Raw genomic sequence first — 15,447 nt, forward strand, 5'->3', positions numbered from 1 at the left:
AGCATTTAGAAAAGCTGGCCAAATGCCCTGTGCGCTGGTACCTTGTGATAAACACCTTCCTTCCCTCTTCTCATTGGAAAGAAGGAAGAATCAGGAAGGAATCGGTCAGGTTGCAAGATTTCCCACTGGGAATCCCAATAAGCAGAAAAACACTTCTAATGGTCGGAACTGCTCATTATTGCCCCCTTCAAATGGCTCAAGTGTCATATGGGGGGCGGGGATGGGCCATTTAGTTCCGTATTTAGATTCAGGTTATTGAGTTAAAGCTTTCAAGATCCTGCGATATTAAACTTCCCGGTAATAATTATATTCAAAGACTTTGATATTTCGATTCTGTTACTGGATATTAGATGGTGTCTTAGTGTTCATCTGATTTTCAGGGCGAGCAATTGCTACATGGAATAGCTAACGTGTTTCATTTATAAAAGTGTCCTGAATAAGAACAGTCCAGTGGGGTGTTATGGACTTTTTATTATTATTAGAAAGGATTTATATAGTTCCAACAGTTAGCGCAGCGCTTTAGAAAATAAAAGTAGACCGTACAATCACTATACAATTCCGTACAAGAGGAATGAAAGGGCTCACGGGGAGCTTACAATTTAAAGATAGAAGAGGTAATAACTGTGAGGGATGAGCTTATGAAGAAAATAAAAGTACAGTTTCTTTGGCGGAGGTTGGATAGGCCTCCCTAAACAGGGTGAGTTTTCAGGGCTTGTTTACCACTTTATTACATGGCCCATAGCTAAGAGACAGCTATGTCCATGGACGTCCTCCCAGAGCACTCCTCCAGCACGCCCCCTGGGGTGCGCATTATGTGTGCTCTGTGATCAACGTGTCTTTTGGACACAGCTGATCACAGATCCTCCAGGTAAAGAGCTAATCACAATGGCCCTAACCATATAATTAGCTGTGTCCAATCACAGCTTATCACATGTAAACAAACTTGGCAGTTATCTGCATTCCTTTTCTCTTGCGCTGTCACTGTGTGAGGTAAGGAGAGCCGATCAGCAGCAAGGCTGACAGGGCACATTTACACTGATAATCAGGGCACTGATCATCAGTGCAGCCCCATCACTGGCAATCAGTGTTCATCAGTGCAGACTCGTCAATGCCGCCTGATCAGTGCAGCCTCATCAGTGTCCATCGCCAGTGCCCATCAGTGCAGCTTCATCAGTGCCCATCAGTGCAGCCTCATCGATGCACATCAGTAAAGAAGAAAAATTTCTTAAAGCTGAAAATTGTCCTGGGCAGGAAGGAGGAGATGAAAGTGCCCCGTATTAAAGTGGTTTACCATTTGCTGATCACCCTATAGCAGTTTTACTGCTACAGGATGGTTGCCGTGCGCAGGATCATGTATATAAATGTGATTCTGCAGTTCTGGGTAGGGAGCCCAAATGTGTGCCACTGACGGCTCACCCCCACTGTGATTACACACAGCCAGACCCGATTAGCGGGTACCACGGACTCGATGTCCACCGGCACCCGCCGATCATCAGCCACAGAGAAGGAACTGCAATCTGCCTATGTAAACAAGGCAGATTGACGTTCTGACAGAAGGGAAGGCATGGATTCTGTGTCTCTGAAAAGCAGGGACTAGGATCCATCTCTTCCCCTAGTAAAAGCACCTCCCACAGTGTAGTAAAACACAGGCTAGGCACACAGTTAACCCTTAGATCGCCCCTGATGTTAACCCCTTACCAGCCAGTGTCATTAGTACAGTGACAGCGGATAGCACTGATCACTGTATTAGTGTCACTGGTTCCAAAAAATGTCAGTTTATGTCAGAATGTCCGCCGCAAAAACACAGTCCGTTATAAATTGCTGATCGCCGCCATTACTAGTAGATAAATAAATAAAAATATCCCATAGATTATAGACACTATAATGTTTGCGCAAACTAATCAATATACGCTTATTGGGATCTTTTTTCCCAAAAATATGTAGCAGAACACATATTGGTCTAAATGAATGAAAATTGTTGTTTTGCTTGTAGCGCAAAAAATTAAAAAGGCAGCGGTGATCAAATACCACCAAAAGAAAGCTCTATTTGTGGGGGAAAAAAGGACATCAATTTTATTTGGGTGCAGCATCTTACGACCACGCAATTGTCAGTTAAAGTAACGCAGTCCCGTATCGCGAAAAATGGCCTGGTCAGGAAGGGGGGGGAAATTCTGGGAGTCAAGTGGTTAAAGGTGGACAGAGCAGGGGGCAGCCAAACAGATCGAGGAGAGGAGTTCCAGAGAATAGGAGAAATCTTGGGGGAGTGCATAAGAGAAGTTGGCAATGCTACACAGACAGTTCTTATTTGAATCATTTTTTTAAACCGGTGACAGTAAGGGGTTTTCTTACTAGAAAGGGCAAAATGAGTCACAATTTTGCAGAGAAACCAATCAGCTTCTAACCTCTAATTAAAGTGGTTGTAAACCCACCTTTATAACTTGTACCTATAATAAGGCTTACCTATAGGTACTGTAGATATCGCCTAAACCTGCACCGTTTAGGAGATATTTACATTGCATGCAGCCGATGACGTCTCTGAAGAATCAGCCGCCTGTGCCGTTTCTTCAGACTAGTGGCTCGCGCAGGAGTGACGTCACGCCAGTAGCACAGCCAGAGTCCGCAGATCCGTAATGAAGATGGCCAAAGATGGATGCAGCCGCAAGCGGGGACAACACGGGCTTCGTTTGCAGGTAAGTGTCACATAATGTGCTAGTAAGCGATGCATACTAGCACATTATGCATTTGCTTTGCAGGTAAGAAAAAAAAAAGAAAAAAACCTGGAAAACTGTACTTCCTCTTTAAGCTTTAGCAATAAAACCTGGAAGCTGATTGGTTTCTCAGCAAAATTGTGACTAGTTTTGCCCTCTTTAGCTTTAGTAAATAAACCCCTAAGAGTCGGTTCACACTGGGGCGACTTGACAAGTCGCCGCGGGTCGCCTGCCATAGATTAGCACAGGACCCGTTCTAATAGGAGCGACACAAGTCGCTCCGACTTAGAAAAAGGGTCCTGAGCTACTTTGGGGCGACCTGCATTGACTTCAATGATATGAAGTCCGTGCATGCCGCTCCGAGGTTGCGGTGCGAGCTGCGCACCACGACTTCACAGGTCGCCCCGGCAAGTCGGGTCGCGCCTATGTGAACCGGCTCTAAATGTATTTTTTGATGATAATTGGATCCAATAATAAATTAGCACATCATCAAAACAGGGTGCGCTTTAATTTCTTTCAATAGGAAACCATTGATTGGGACAAGGGGGAGGCTGTATAGTGTTGTTATAATATATGTTATTTGTTATCTGACCCTCATGGACCCCCTGAATCCTGTCCATTGACCCCAGGTTAGGAACCCCTAGCCTAGACCGGAAAGAGCTAGCACAACCCCACTGCAAGGGATAATGTCTTTAGTTGCCCGGAGTTACACTTTAATAGCCCTGTAATTCTCTAACAGGAGGTCAGATCACAGCTATAATAAGAAGGAATTTGGAGATTTGGAGGAGGATGGGATCAATAGAAGGGACTTTTTGAGTTCACAATACGTAAATAGAATTTTTTTTCTTTTTTAATCCAGAGTTTAGTGTCCCTTTAAATGATGAGTGTCCCCAGTAAAGAAATGTGATGTACGCAAAGTCCATTGTAATTGCGGAGAATTGAGGAATGCTCAGTATCACATTGGTTCTGAATAGGATCTCTTACTGTATATTTCCCATTTGGAGTATCATTGCATGAGGCTTGTTTATGAGAAAGCGGAGCTCTGCGGGGAGTAGGGAGTCTATGGAGAGTTCTGTTTCCATAGTTACTGGATCTTCTGTAACAGAATAAGAGGAAGATATCAGGAGGGGGAGGGTTTTTGTTTACTACCAGAAATCACATAATGTGTCATATTGATAACAGCAACAAGCTACTCTTGCGAAGCTACCCAGTGATGGAGGGGGGTCAGGGATGCTCAGTGAACTTTGAGAGGTCATCGTTTACTCCCATTCTCGTATCTGGCACGTGTGGTGCTTTTATTAACTGTCTGCGGGTTTATAATACAGCAGGGTGGATTTGATTTCAATCAAGTCGATTGGAATCGCTAGTAAAAAGGCTTGATTTAAATCATAATTTTTAAAGAGCAACTGTTATCTCTGTCCCGCAGCAGCTCATCCTCTGACCCGCTGTTCACTCACCGACAGTTCTATTCACTTTAATAGGACAGCTGGTGATACAGCAGTGACACAACAAGGTAAGGGATGTGGCGGCAGCAGGTGAGTGGATGCCGCGCTAACAGGCGCTGCCATGATGGATCTGAAATGACAGGTGCTCTTTAAATGTAAGGACTTATTCTTGCTGATAGTTGAAATCTTTAATATTTGCAAACCATATGAAGGTTTCCTATTTAGAATAATAAGCTGTCAGGTTAGTAAAACTGCGATATCCGAACCGATTCAATCATACAGTTTGTAGTGTACATAGATATGCAAAACAATGGGATAAAGGAATATTCCTGAACTTTTATCTCATGGTTACTGTGAAATCATGTGAATGCATCAATGCAGTGCATGTTATTTTAGCTTACAGAGGTTGGATTCATTAAATGAGTTTACCAAAAATGTAAATATTGCAGAGTGTACAGCCTCATGCTACATAACTAAGCCCCATTTCATGCTGAATAAACTAAATTATTACTGTTTTTTAAATAGAAAACTATCTTTAGATAGATTTTTACTCCAAAAGCATTTTGTTAAAATAAATTTGTTAAAACTCAAAACAATCCCATTTAAGTAAAAGAAAATCTGATTAAATTATTGCCGACCAGCCGCCGTAGTTATATAGCAGCAGGTCGGCTTTGTTACGTGAAACGACATACATGTATGTCGCTTTGTGTAGCAGTTAGTGTGGGTGCATGCAAGCGCTGATTGGCTACAGTGGGAGCCAATTAGCGGGTTTGGCGTCCGCGATATCCGGGACAACCGATTGTCTTGGATACATACATGTAAATAGTATACATAACCCCTTGGGACCGGCCGCACGCAAATATGCGGCTTCTTGGCACTTGGGCCCTAGAGCCAAGAGGCCCCATATTTGCATCAATTACACTCAATAGCGCTGTGCCGAGATCGCGCCTTGTGTTGCTACCGGCACGGTGGCCGGTGTCTAACCAAAAGTTTTTGGATCATGTAACCGCCGTGATTGGCTGTCACGGGGGGTCACATGATCTTAAGCCACACCCTGGTCCAGGCATCTTAAATCTCTTAAAGAGCCAGGTGGTGTGGCATATAGAGGTTAATGTTATAATCCTCCTAACGTTGCATCACAGCTAACTACAATAGGATTGCAGAGGTAAATCTCATTAACCAATACATGACACAATATGAATTAACGATCATCGACCTCGGAGTAGAAAGAGATATTTAGGAAAGAATGATTACATGAAGAAGCAAAAACAAAACCACATATACATAACATGGTATGGTCAACTGGGTGTACAAGGATCACGGTCGAAGCAGCCAAGTATCCGCCTGTAGATGGAGCTGACACAGGATTCACAAGGATTCGTACTCACCCAAGGGGATTTCGCAAACTAAGTGGGGAGAGCGGTACCTGAAGGAAAAATCCAATTAGCGGGAATAACGTCACCTGCTGCTCGGGTTGATTATGGTCTACGTTGTTTATTTTAAGTGAATAATACATCTACCCAGACCAAATATCCTTAAATTGTTCCTGCTTATCCTTGGCAGTAAGAACCCACCTCTCTGCTTCCATCACGCCCTCCTAAATGCTATCTAGTTGAACAGGCAGGTTAGTTTTCCTATGGGCTCATTCACATGTGTGTCTATGGACATGAGGGTGTTTGGCAGGTGGTGAAATGGAAATGGGGTGGATTTTCCAAAGGCAAATAGGCTGTGGACTTTGCAAGTGCAGTTGCTCCAGAGCTTAGTAAATGAGGCAAAGATTCACTTTGCAAATACAGTATACCGAATCACATGCAAGGAAGATTCAAAGAAAACAGCATTTTTGCTTGCACATGATTGCATGATAGATGTAAGCAGAGCTTCCCCTCATTTACTAAGGTCTGGAGCAACTGCACTTGTAAGTGCTACCTTTGGTAAATCCACCCCAATATGTCACCACCTCACTCCCTGCTTTAACATTCAAATTGCTAAATTACCACGCAACAACCGCATGCATTGCACACGATTGCAGGGCAGTTCTTGTACAGTCCCATTCTCGTTTGGCGGTGGTACTACCTGCTAAATGCAACATGCCATTTATGCATTCACTGCTGCTGCCACATAGCAAAGCGTTGTGGCCGTAGCATGGGTACAGCCCTGAGCAGCTGCATTGCTATGTTTAGGCTCTGCAGTTGGGGGGTGGAAAAAGCCACAGCTAAACCAACATCCCCCCCTCTCGAATGTCAATGTAAAGGACCCCTATGGGATAAGCGACAGAATCTGTCCAAACTGTCATTTCTTCTCCTCTGTATTCACATAAACAGGAATAGTTGGCTGTGCCAGAAAGTTCTTGTTTATGGATCTGCCGCTGAGGATGGTGTCTCAGGGCAATCAGGTCATGCCTGTACGTCTGATCTTCTCAAGTCTGTGGGCAGCTTTATTTTCATTACGTGTGAAAAATTATTTCATGACTCACTAAAAACAAAAAAACAGCTTCAACTATAATGTGTCGGGACCTCAAGCTAAAGTTGTGTTTCTCAAGTAGGGTGCAATGACACCCTGGAGTCCTTTCTGGGTTCCCCCATGGAAGCCAGTTTGGGCTGGGTCAGCATCATGAGTTGCTATGGTTCAGTTGGGCCAGCCACCAGCACCACAACAAGCAGTGACACCCTAGGTATTGGATTCATGGTGGGTTTTTTTTGCCATGGTGATGGTGGCCACCTTTCCTGCACTATGGCAAGGCATGATTTTGATCCAGGTCAAGGGGCATGTAGGGCCATCCCTAGCATTAAGAAGATGACGGAACTCCTCCAGACCTCCTCCACCTCCTGCCCTTTGTCACACTGCTGGAGCAAACAAATTGGGGATCTCTAATATGGAGGAACTGTGCAATGGGGGAACCTCTGATTTGAAGGACAAACGTCTGATGTAAAGTTATGCCTCGTACACACGCAATGATTGTTGGCCGACCGATCGGCCGTCTTTTGTCCGGTGTTGTTGTGTTGGTTGAAATGTGCTCTAGACTGCACACGAATTTTCTCGGCCAACAAAAACCAACTTCAGAAGTGATGTCATGTGCTGGTTTACTTCTCTCTCGTGTGTTTTTTCTTCTCTGAGCATGCTCAGTCTTGCTCATCAGATTTTTGTCTTCCGAAATCTGTACTGACTGACGGAAAATCGGCCGTTCTGTTGACGGCCAACAAAAATTTTATAGCATGCACACCAGATTTTGTTCGGCCGAAAAGTCGCAGTCGGTTGTCGGAATCATCATACTAACAAGCCGATAATCGGCCGATCGGACGTTGGCCGAAAATTCACGGCCAACAATCGTTGCGTGTGTACGAGGCATTAGTCTGATCAAGGCTGTTGAGTGCATTGTGCCAGACTCAGGTTTCCCATTGATAAGTAACATTTATGTTTATGGTTTTTACAATTTAGACTGGCGTGCCTCTAGATTTTGCATGCATTCAAAAGGGTGCTGTGACTGGAAAAAGTATGGAGAAATGCTGAGCTAAAGCATCCCCCTAAAGCCCTGCTTGTACAGCCACGTTCACTTCTGGGTAGTGTAGGAGCTTTCCTTTTCTATCAGTTTAAATCAAGAGCTGAATAAAAGCAAGCAAAAATCGAAATCTATAATTACAATTGTAAAAGCTCTGCTAAAGCGTGTGTCATAGAAGACGAGGTCTTTTGTGAAAGCTGTCCTTAAGTATCATCATGCACACCCAATTCATTCATTGAGATGGCAATATCTACCACGATCTGGTGTCGATCAGTAATAAAATGAGTAAAAAAGCTACATGGAAAAAATCACATTAAGCTGGAAATTATTTCCATTGGGGGTGTTGGATAATAAACGACCCTCGTGGTTGTTTCTAAAGTGATGAATTATGAAGACAAAGCAACTTTGTTTCACATTTCCATGAAATAGAATCTTACATGCCTGAATACTTGCATAATGTAAGTAATATTGAAACGAGACTAAACATAATTATTGTCAGTTCTGGGTTTTGCCGGAGCCAAGGTCAAGCACAAATGTTAGTTTTATCTCCTGTCGGACATGATAACAAACACTGTTCCAAGTTTTCATGTGAGTTGTGCTATTGTAACTAGTAATGTGAGAGCAATATTGCAAAGGTATATTTGACAGAATGAAGACTTAGGTCCCTTAGGGTTTGGCACAAGGGCCTTCAGGCATCCGGAGCATGATTGTAAAGCGGAGCTCCACCCAAAAGCGGAAGCTCCATTTTCCTGCCTCCTACCCCCCTCCTCTACCATGTTTGGCACCTTTTGAGAGTGACCGGGTACCTCACCACAGCGAGCTGAGTTGAAAGTTTGGGCCTCCCCCTCCTTCCTCCGCAGCCTTCTGGAACACTTCACAGGTCCCAGAAGACTGCAGCCCATTCACAAAGTGTGCTTTACGCATGCGCAGTAAGAAAACGGCTTTGAAGTAGCAAGGCTTCACTGCCGATTTGTGGAAAACAGAGAGGAAAAAGACCAAAGGAGTTTGATAAAGGAGGAAGGGAATAGGGCAACTTGGTTTTCTTCTTAAAAAGTTTAATGAATATCAAAAATGAAACACGAATCTCATAGCAAAACAAAACAGACCACACTCCACATACATTAAAAAATGACAATGTTGCCAAAGCTGCCGGTTTTCCTAAGGCCCCTTTCACACAGGGAGTCAGTCGGTGGACTCCGTTTTTCTCAGCGGGGGATCGATCCGCCGATCCCCTGCTGAGCAGGTGGATAGCTGCTCTGTCTCCCTGCTGTGTGCGGAGACAGAGCTGTCAGGTCCCCGCTGTTCTCTATGGGGGAATCGGATGGGAACGGACCGTCTGTCCATTCTTATCCGATCCCATCCGATCCACTGGATGGATGCAAAATAGGGTTTCCATCTGTCCAGATTTGATGGATCGGATCGGATGTCAGCGGACATGTCTCCGCTGAAATCCGATGCCCCATAGAGATGCATGGGGCATCCGTTCAGATCCGCCTGAAAAACGGACAGGCGGATCTGAAGGGTCCGCCTGTGTGAAAGGGGCCTTAGGCAGATGCGGGCACCAGCACCCAATAGCCGATTGAAGAATTGGCTCGGGTGAGAACACTGCTGAATGCCTGGACAGTTAGGTGTCCTAAAATTAAAAGTCAGCAGCTACAGTATTTGTAGCTGCTGACTTTTAATTTTTTTTTGTTTATGGGGGGGGGGGGGGGGGGGCTGGAGCTTCTCTTTAAAACCACACTAAACTCTTGTTCAAAAAAAAAACATATTCAAGTTTGCATTGTTAAAGTGGAACTCCACCTAAAAAGGGAAGTTCCGCTTTAAGGCCTCCTCTTTGGCATCTTTTTATGGAGGGGGGAGCAGATACCTGGTTTTGACAGGTATCCACTCCCATTTCTGCTCAGTTTGCCTAGACGATCAGAGCAGAAGTTCTCCTTCCCCCCTCCCTCCCCTCAGTCTTCTGGGATACGTCACAGATCCCAGAAGACTGCGGGGGCCATTCACAATGCGCAAGCCACACATGCACAGTGGGCACCCAGCTGTGAAGCGGCAAGCTGTCACAGCCGGGTTCCCACGGTTAAGAAACCATACCGAACACGGTTCCCTGCACCCCCTCGGGTGAGCGCAGTGCTGGATCCTGGTACAGGTGTCTGTTTATTTAAAGTCAGCAGCTACAGTTTTTGTAACTGCTGACTTTTAATTTTCAGAAAACCAACTGGAGCTCCTCTTTAACCCGAAAAAAATCTCATCTATTGCCTCCTCCAACTATTCAAATTCCTTTTTTTTGCTGCTGTGATGTGACTTCCTGTTACAGGGTGGCTACATTCCTTCTCCATGGTCCCCCTGTATATAGGAATGTAGCCACCCTCTTTTGCTCACTTCCAGATGGACTAGGAACTATGGGATTTGTAGAGTGCACAGAGCAGGGCACATGACCGCATCTAATGTGCGCTGCTCGTTCGAACAAAAAAGTAAGTGGGGCTGGTCGCTGTACCCAGGGGCTGACTGGCAACCTTCGGCCAAGGGGGCAAGTACAAACCAGAAGCCCATGGTACAGCGAATCGGCCCCCATCCCACTATCCCTCTTCCCGGCCTTCTCCTGACCCCCATTCCAGGCTGAAGCTCCACTCCAGGTACTTTCTACTCACCGGCCAAATCTGGATTCCTGACCTGGCCAGCAGGGGGAGTTTGGGGGGAGCTGGGACAGCTCAATCTGAGCTGGCAAGGGGTGGAGAGTCTCCAGTGGTGCATGGAACTGGCCTCTGTTCAGACACAGCTTATACCACCCATGCTGAAGGGGGAGGCCTGTGCTCTGTCCTTGTCTTCATCCCACACTCAGTAGGTCAGCGGTGGAGACTTTTTACTTCTCTTCACCAGGAATCCTTTAGGCATGTCTGTGGCATAAGCAGCGCATCAGAGCGACCTGGGGGGCAAATGCCCCCCTGGCCCAGTCCTCCCCTGGCTGTACCTGTCCCTCCTGGGCACTCTAAAAAGCCATGAGGATGCACTAAGCTAGATGGCCCCGTATGCAAGAAGTCTAACTAATGTGTTTGCTGCTGTATCCCAAAGTTAAAATATTTTAAACTTCGGGTTTGATTTTGCCATATAGATGAACATACTGGTTTATATAGTAAGGAAAATATGTAAAACGCAGTAATTTATAGCAACTTGTTATGTTATAATATATCCTTACTTTGCTAGCTCTAGTTTGAGGAATAACAATTGGTTACTGTACTTTGTACCTTCATTATAAATAGAGCTATCAGTGCCTTTGTGTATCTATTCCTCAGCAGTGATCAGTTCCTCTAAATGCAGCTACAGATTATACTTTCCCAAACGCTAGCACAATGGGTGAGTAATTTGTTCTCTCACAAATGGCTCCTAATGTGTCAATGGGTTTTTGCAGGTTGCAATAAAATCTTAGCAGCCATCCACATTTTCACTTGTTGTATCAAAACAAAACACTTCATAATATATTCATGATTTTTTGATTAGGCGTTGCAGCCACAGAAGCAAATACTGGAAATGCAGAGAAAACAAATCTTAAAAATCTGCAAACATCCATCAGCAAGAGGTTCTAATTTTGAGTTTACAGCGCTGTTGTCTGGATAACCCAACTGTACTGTGTATTGTAATGTGTGTATTTATATATGAAGGTTTGAGGATGTACAGTAAATATCATGTTCTTTTTCTCATAGGCAGCTGTAACAGAAGTGCAGTTTGGTCCAATGAGACTCCATCAAGATCAACTTCAGGTACGGCTGTGCAATGCTATGTCAGAGTTCTTTGAATAAGTGCTGTAACAGAACTTACTTGTTTTTATTTTTATTTTGGGTAGAGTAAGACCCGGCTCACACTAGCGCGACTTGGTCGCCTGACAAGTCGCGGTGGGTCGCCTGCCATAGATTAGCACAGGACCCGTTCTAATAGGAGCGACACAAGTCGCTCCGACTTAGAAAAAGGGTCCTGTACTACTTTGGGGCGACCTGGAGGCGACCTGCATTGACTTCAATGATATGAAGTCCGTGCATGTCGTGCCGAGGTTGCGGTGCACGCCGTGCACCGCGACTTCACAGGTCGCCCCAGCAAGTAGCGTCGCCCCTATGTGAACAGGGTCTGAGAGAGGATTATTAAATACCCTGTCAGTTTTTTCTGATGCCAACTGTGTCTCATTTTAGAGATTTCCCCTTGCTTCCTGTCTCATAGCCCCAACAGGAAGTGAGAGGAACTCCCTGTCACCAGTAGACATATGCTGGTTTTCGGTAATTCGATATATCGCGGTATTGCATAGCCACGGTATTGTTATTGTGGCATTTTTAAAATACCGAGTTTCTCTGCTCCTGGGTCTGACTTGTGAATTGATACATTTCAGTGAGCTGGATGACTCATTCACTCACACAGCTCTCCCAGTAACTATAAACAAAAATGTTTACATTTGTATCTTTTCCTTCCCTCTGCCAGGGAGAAAGGAAGTTTAACCTCTTAAAGACTGGATCTTTTTCTGACACTTGTTGCTTGCAAGTTAAAATCAGTTTTTTTTTTGCTAGAAAAGTACTTAGAACCCCAAACATTTTATATATATTTTTTAGCAGAGACCCTACAGAAAAAAAATGGCGATTGTTGTAATATTTTATGTCACACTGTATTTGCGCAGCAGTCTTTCAAACGCAATTAATAGACTTTAATGAATAAAAAAAAAAAAAAAACGTAACAGTAAAGTTATCCCAATTTTTTTTTTTTTGTTACACAGAGAATCGTGATCTTTATTCCAAGCTAAGAAAATCGTGATTCTCATTTTGGCCAGAATCGTGCAGCTCTAATATATATAAATATATACACACACACATAGCAGCCCACATTACATTATTATATAGCCATCAAGCAGTGTCTGGCCTACCTGGTGATGACTGGTCCTGGCGCTCTGATCCGATGGCCTGGTCTTTAAAGGGGCAAATCCTTGCGATCCAGAAGTGGTTAAACCTGCAGGAGGACCGGTGTTTTTATCTATTAATGACTTTACTATTGCTTTAGGCCTGGTTCACATGTATGCGGGTTTGCGGTTCACATGTATGCGGGTTGGCGGCCCACATTTGCACAGGCATAGCAGCCCATTGATTTGAATGGGCTGCTATGCCCTCATTTTCCGCAGAAAAAAGGTGCATGCAGCATTTTTTTAAATTCAGTGGCCTTGAAATCCATCCTGCTTTTGCACCATGCGACTAACCTGCAGTTCCTGCTCTGGCAAGCTTTCTGCATTTTTTGTATACGTGGGCACGGCATTTAAAAACAGTTTGCGTGTGCAGCAAAGGCAGGTAAGTCGCATGGTGCAAAAGAAGGATGGATTTCATGGCCACTGCATTTTTTTAAATTCTGCATGCACCTTTTTTCAGCTGAAAACGCAGGCATAGCAGCTCAAGCCCATTCACATCAATGGGCTGCTATGCCTGTGCAAATGTGGGCCGCCAACCCGCATACATGTGAACCAGGCCTAAAGCGATAGTAAAGTAATTTATAAACAACACCTCCTTCAGGTTTAACCACTTCTTGACCACAAGGATTTGCCCTCTTAATGACCAGGCCATCGGATCGGAGCCGAGCGCCAGGACCAGTTATCACCAGTTAGGCCAGACCCTGCTTGATGACCTATTTTAGGCCTGGTTCACAGAGTCTGTACTGACTGACTATATAATAATGTGCATAAGTGAACCAAAGCCCCTAAATTCAGCAATGAAATTGAAGTGAGGTAGAAATTTAATAATTTAAATTTAATAATAGAATACCGTGATAATACCGTATACCGTGGCAAAACCTTAATCAATTAATCGCAGCATGAAAATCTGATACCGTCACAAGCCTAGTCACCAGTGTCACCATCATAGGTGTGCGCAGCCTATTGCATTAGGGTGTGCACCCCAAAGCTCAACCACATGTGCCTTTCTCTGTAGCCTCAGCTGCATGGGGCAGTGAATGAATGGGAAGTGCTCTGTGATGAGCGGCTTCCTGTTCATTCACAAACTGTAGCATTGTACACACAGTTTACTATGCTTCAGTTATGAATGGACACAGTGAGTGAGTGTGTTCATTTAGAAAAGAAAGGGGCTGGTAAATTACCGGTACATATTTAAAAAACAACAATAAGAGAAGGGCGCACCGACCTAGTGCATTACCACTAAACATTACCACTAAGGCTGACGCGTTTCAAGGGCGAACCCTCTTTCTCAGAGCCAAAAAGTGCTACATCATCACGCTATTAGTGGTAATGCACCCTTCTCTTATTGTTGTTTTTTTAGTGTGTTTTGGATACCCTTGGTCCTGAGGGGGCAGCAAGAACACAATTGATACCAACAAAAGACCATTGAACACTTATCTTTCCCTCATCACACACCACTTGAGCGCAGGAGAATTTTTAAACTTTGGAATATTACATATTTACTAGCCTCCTACCCCGATCTCCATCCTTAAACATCCCCCACAGCAGCCAGGGGAGATAAGAGGATACCAGCAGCACTGCGGGGTGGGGAGGCCAACAAGGGAGGAAGTAGGCAGTACTGGGGGAATCGGCACTGCACATAGTGATTAGGGTGTGCCCAGGAACACCTGGCACACCCCCTGCGCACGCCCTATGGTCACCATAATATAGCATACCCTTTGGAAATTCTCCCTATTTGTTTTTTTTTGGTGGCATCCCAGAATTTTGGATTCTCTTTCACTTTTTTGTGTTTATAATGGGTACCAGTAGCGATAAACTTGGGTTCAGTCCAAACTGGGTTAGTTCCGCACCCAGAAGTATGCTGTCATTGCTGGGCCAACGAGCTGTAAGCAGGAGATTCGATGCCCTGAAGCTGCATATATACAAAAGGACCAGGGATGCTTGTGAAATCATTGACCTTTTGTGGCCACATTTAAGTGCAGTATGTAAAAAAAAAAAACATACATACTCACCTATGTGGCTGTTGCATTGGTCGAATGCTGCAGCTGTTCTCCGCGAGCTCCAAAACAGAGAACCCATTGATCACATGACTGCTGATTGATCAGTTCTCAGTCAGCTCTGAGTAGTGACTGTCAGTCTCCGGCTCTCTGCTTTGCCCCTCCAGTGCTCACTGGAGCGCCAGGCTGTTGGTGGCGTGGGAGTGGCAGGCTGAGGCTCTCAGTGGCTCACTGAGAGGCCAAGCCATCTGCCAACCAGAGACTGGTGCGGATCTGATGTTGGCCAACAGCGGGCTTTAAACCATTGTTGGCTGAATCTGGGTCACAGGAGTGCAGAAATAAGTACACTCCTATGACCAAAAAGCTTTTGCCATACTTCTTTTTTAAGTCAATGACATTGAACTAATATGACCATGTGACAATATACGGGTTAATAATGTCACAAGCATTCCCGCCCCTTTGTGTACCCCAGTTCATTGGCCCTTCAATGATAGCTAACTTCCAGGTTCGATTGAACTTGGGTTCGAACTGAATTCAAGCCTGTACCTAAGCTAATTTCTAGTTACCAGGATAAATAAAGAGGGGGATCTCCCTAACAGGGATACCGACAACATTAAAAACCTGATTATTGGTTCTAATCCCTTTCTACTCCAAAACGAAAAAAAAAATGTTAATTGTCTATGTTGCATTGTGGCCTCCATATCCCAGACCCCTTATCAAAACTGCCCAGTAAATTGAAGTTGGAAAGTGACAATTTTAATCTTTTTACTGTGGGACAATATAGACATTTTTTAAGTCCGCATCCAAGAGTGAATATCAGGAAAAATTCAAATGTTTGATCCCATCTAAGTATATTCCTGTAAGAATGTGT

At 44.5% G+C, this 15,447-nt stretch overlaps 1 protein-coding gene across 3 annotated transcripts in view; it reads left to right on the forward strand.

Moving 5' to 3' along the window:
• Positions 1-15,447, forward strand: part of PDE8A (phosphodiesterase 8A) — a 461,419-nt gene that overhangs the window by 305,734 nt on the left and 140,238 nt on the right. For all 3 annotated transcript variants that reach the window (XM_082254023.1, XM_082254021.1, XM_082254022.1), the window contains exon 2: positions 11,348-11,404. In XM_082254023.1, the coding sequence (XP_082110149.1) occupies positions 11,348-11,404 (57 nt within the window). The remainder of the gene's footprint in view (positions 1-11,347; positions 11,405-15,447) is intronic.

This window comes from Pelophylax lessonae (genome assembly GCF_965119305.1).
Source record: "Pelophylax lessonae genome assembly, chromosome: 4".
In the NCBI taxonomy this organism is placed as follows: Eukaryota; Metazoa; Chordata; class Amphibia; order Anura; family Ranidae; genus Pelophylax; species Pelophylax lessonae.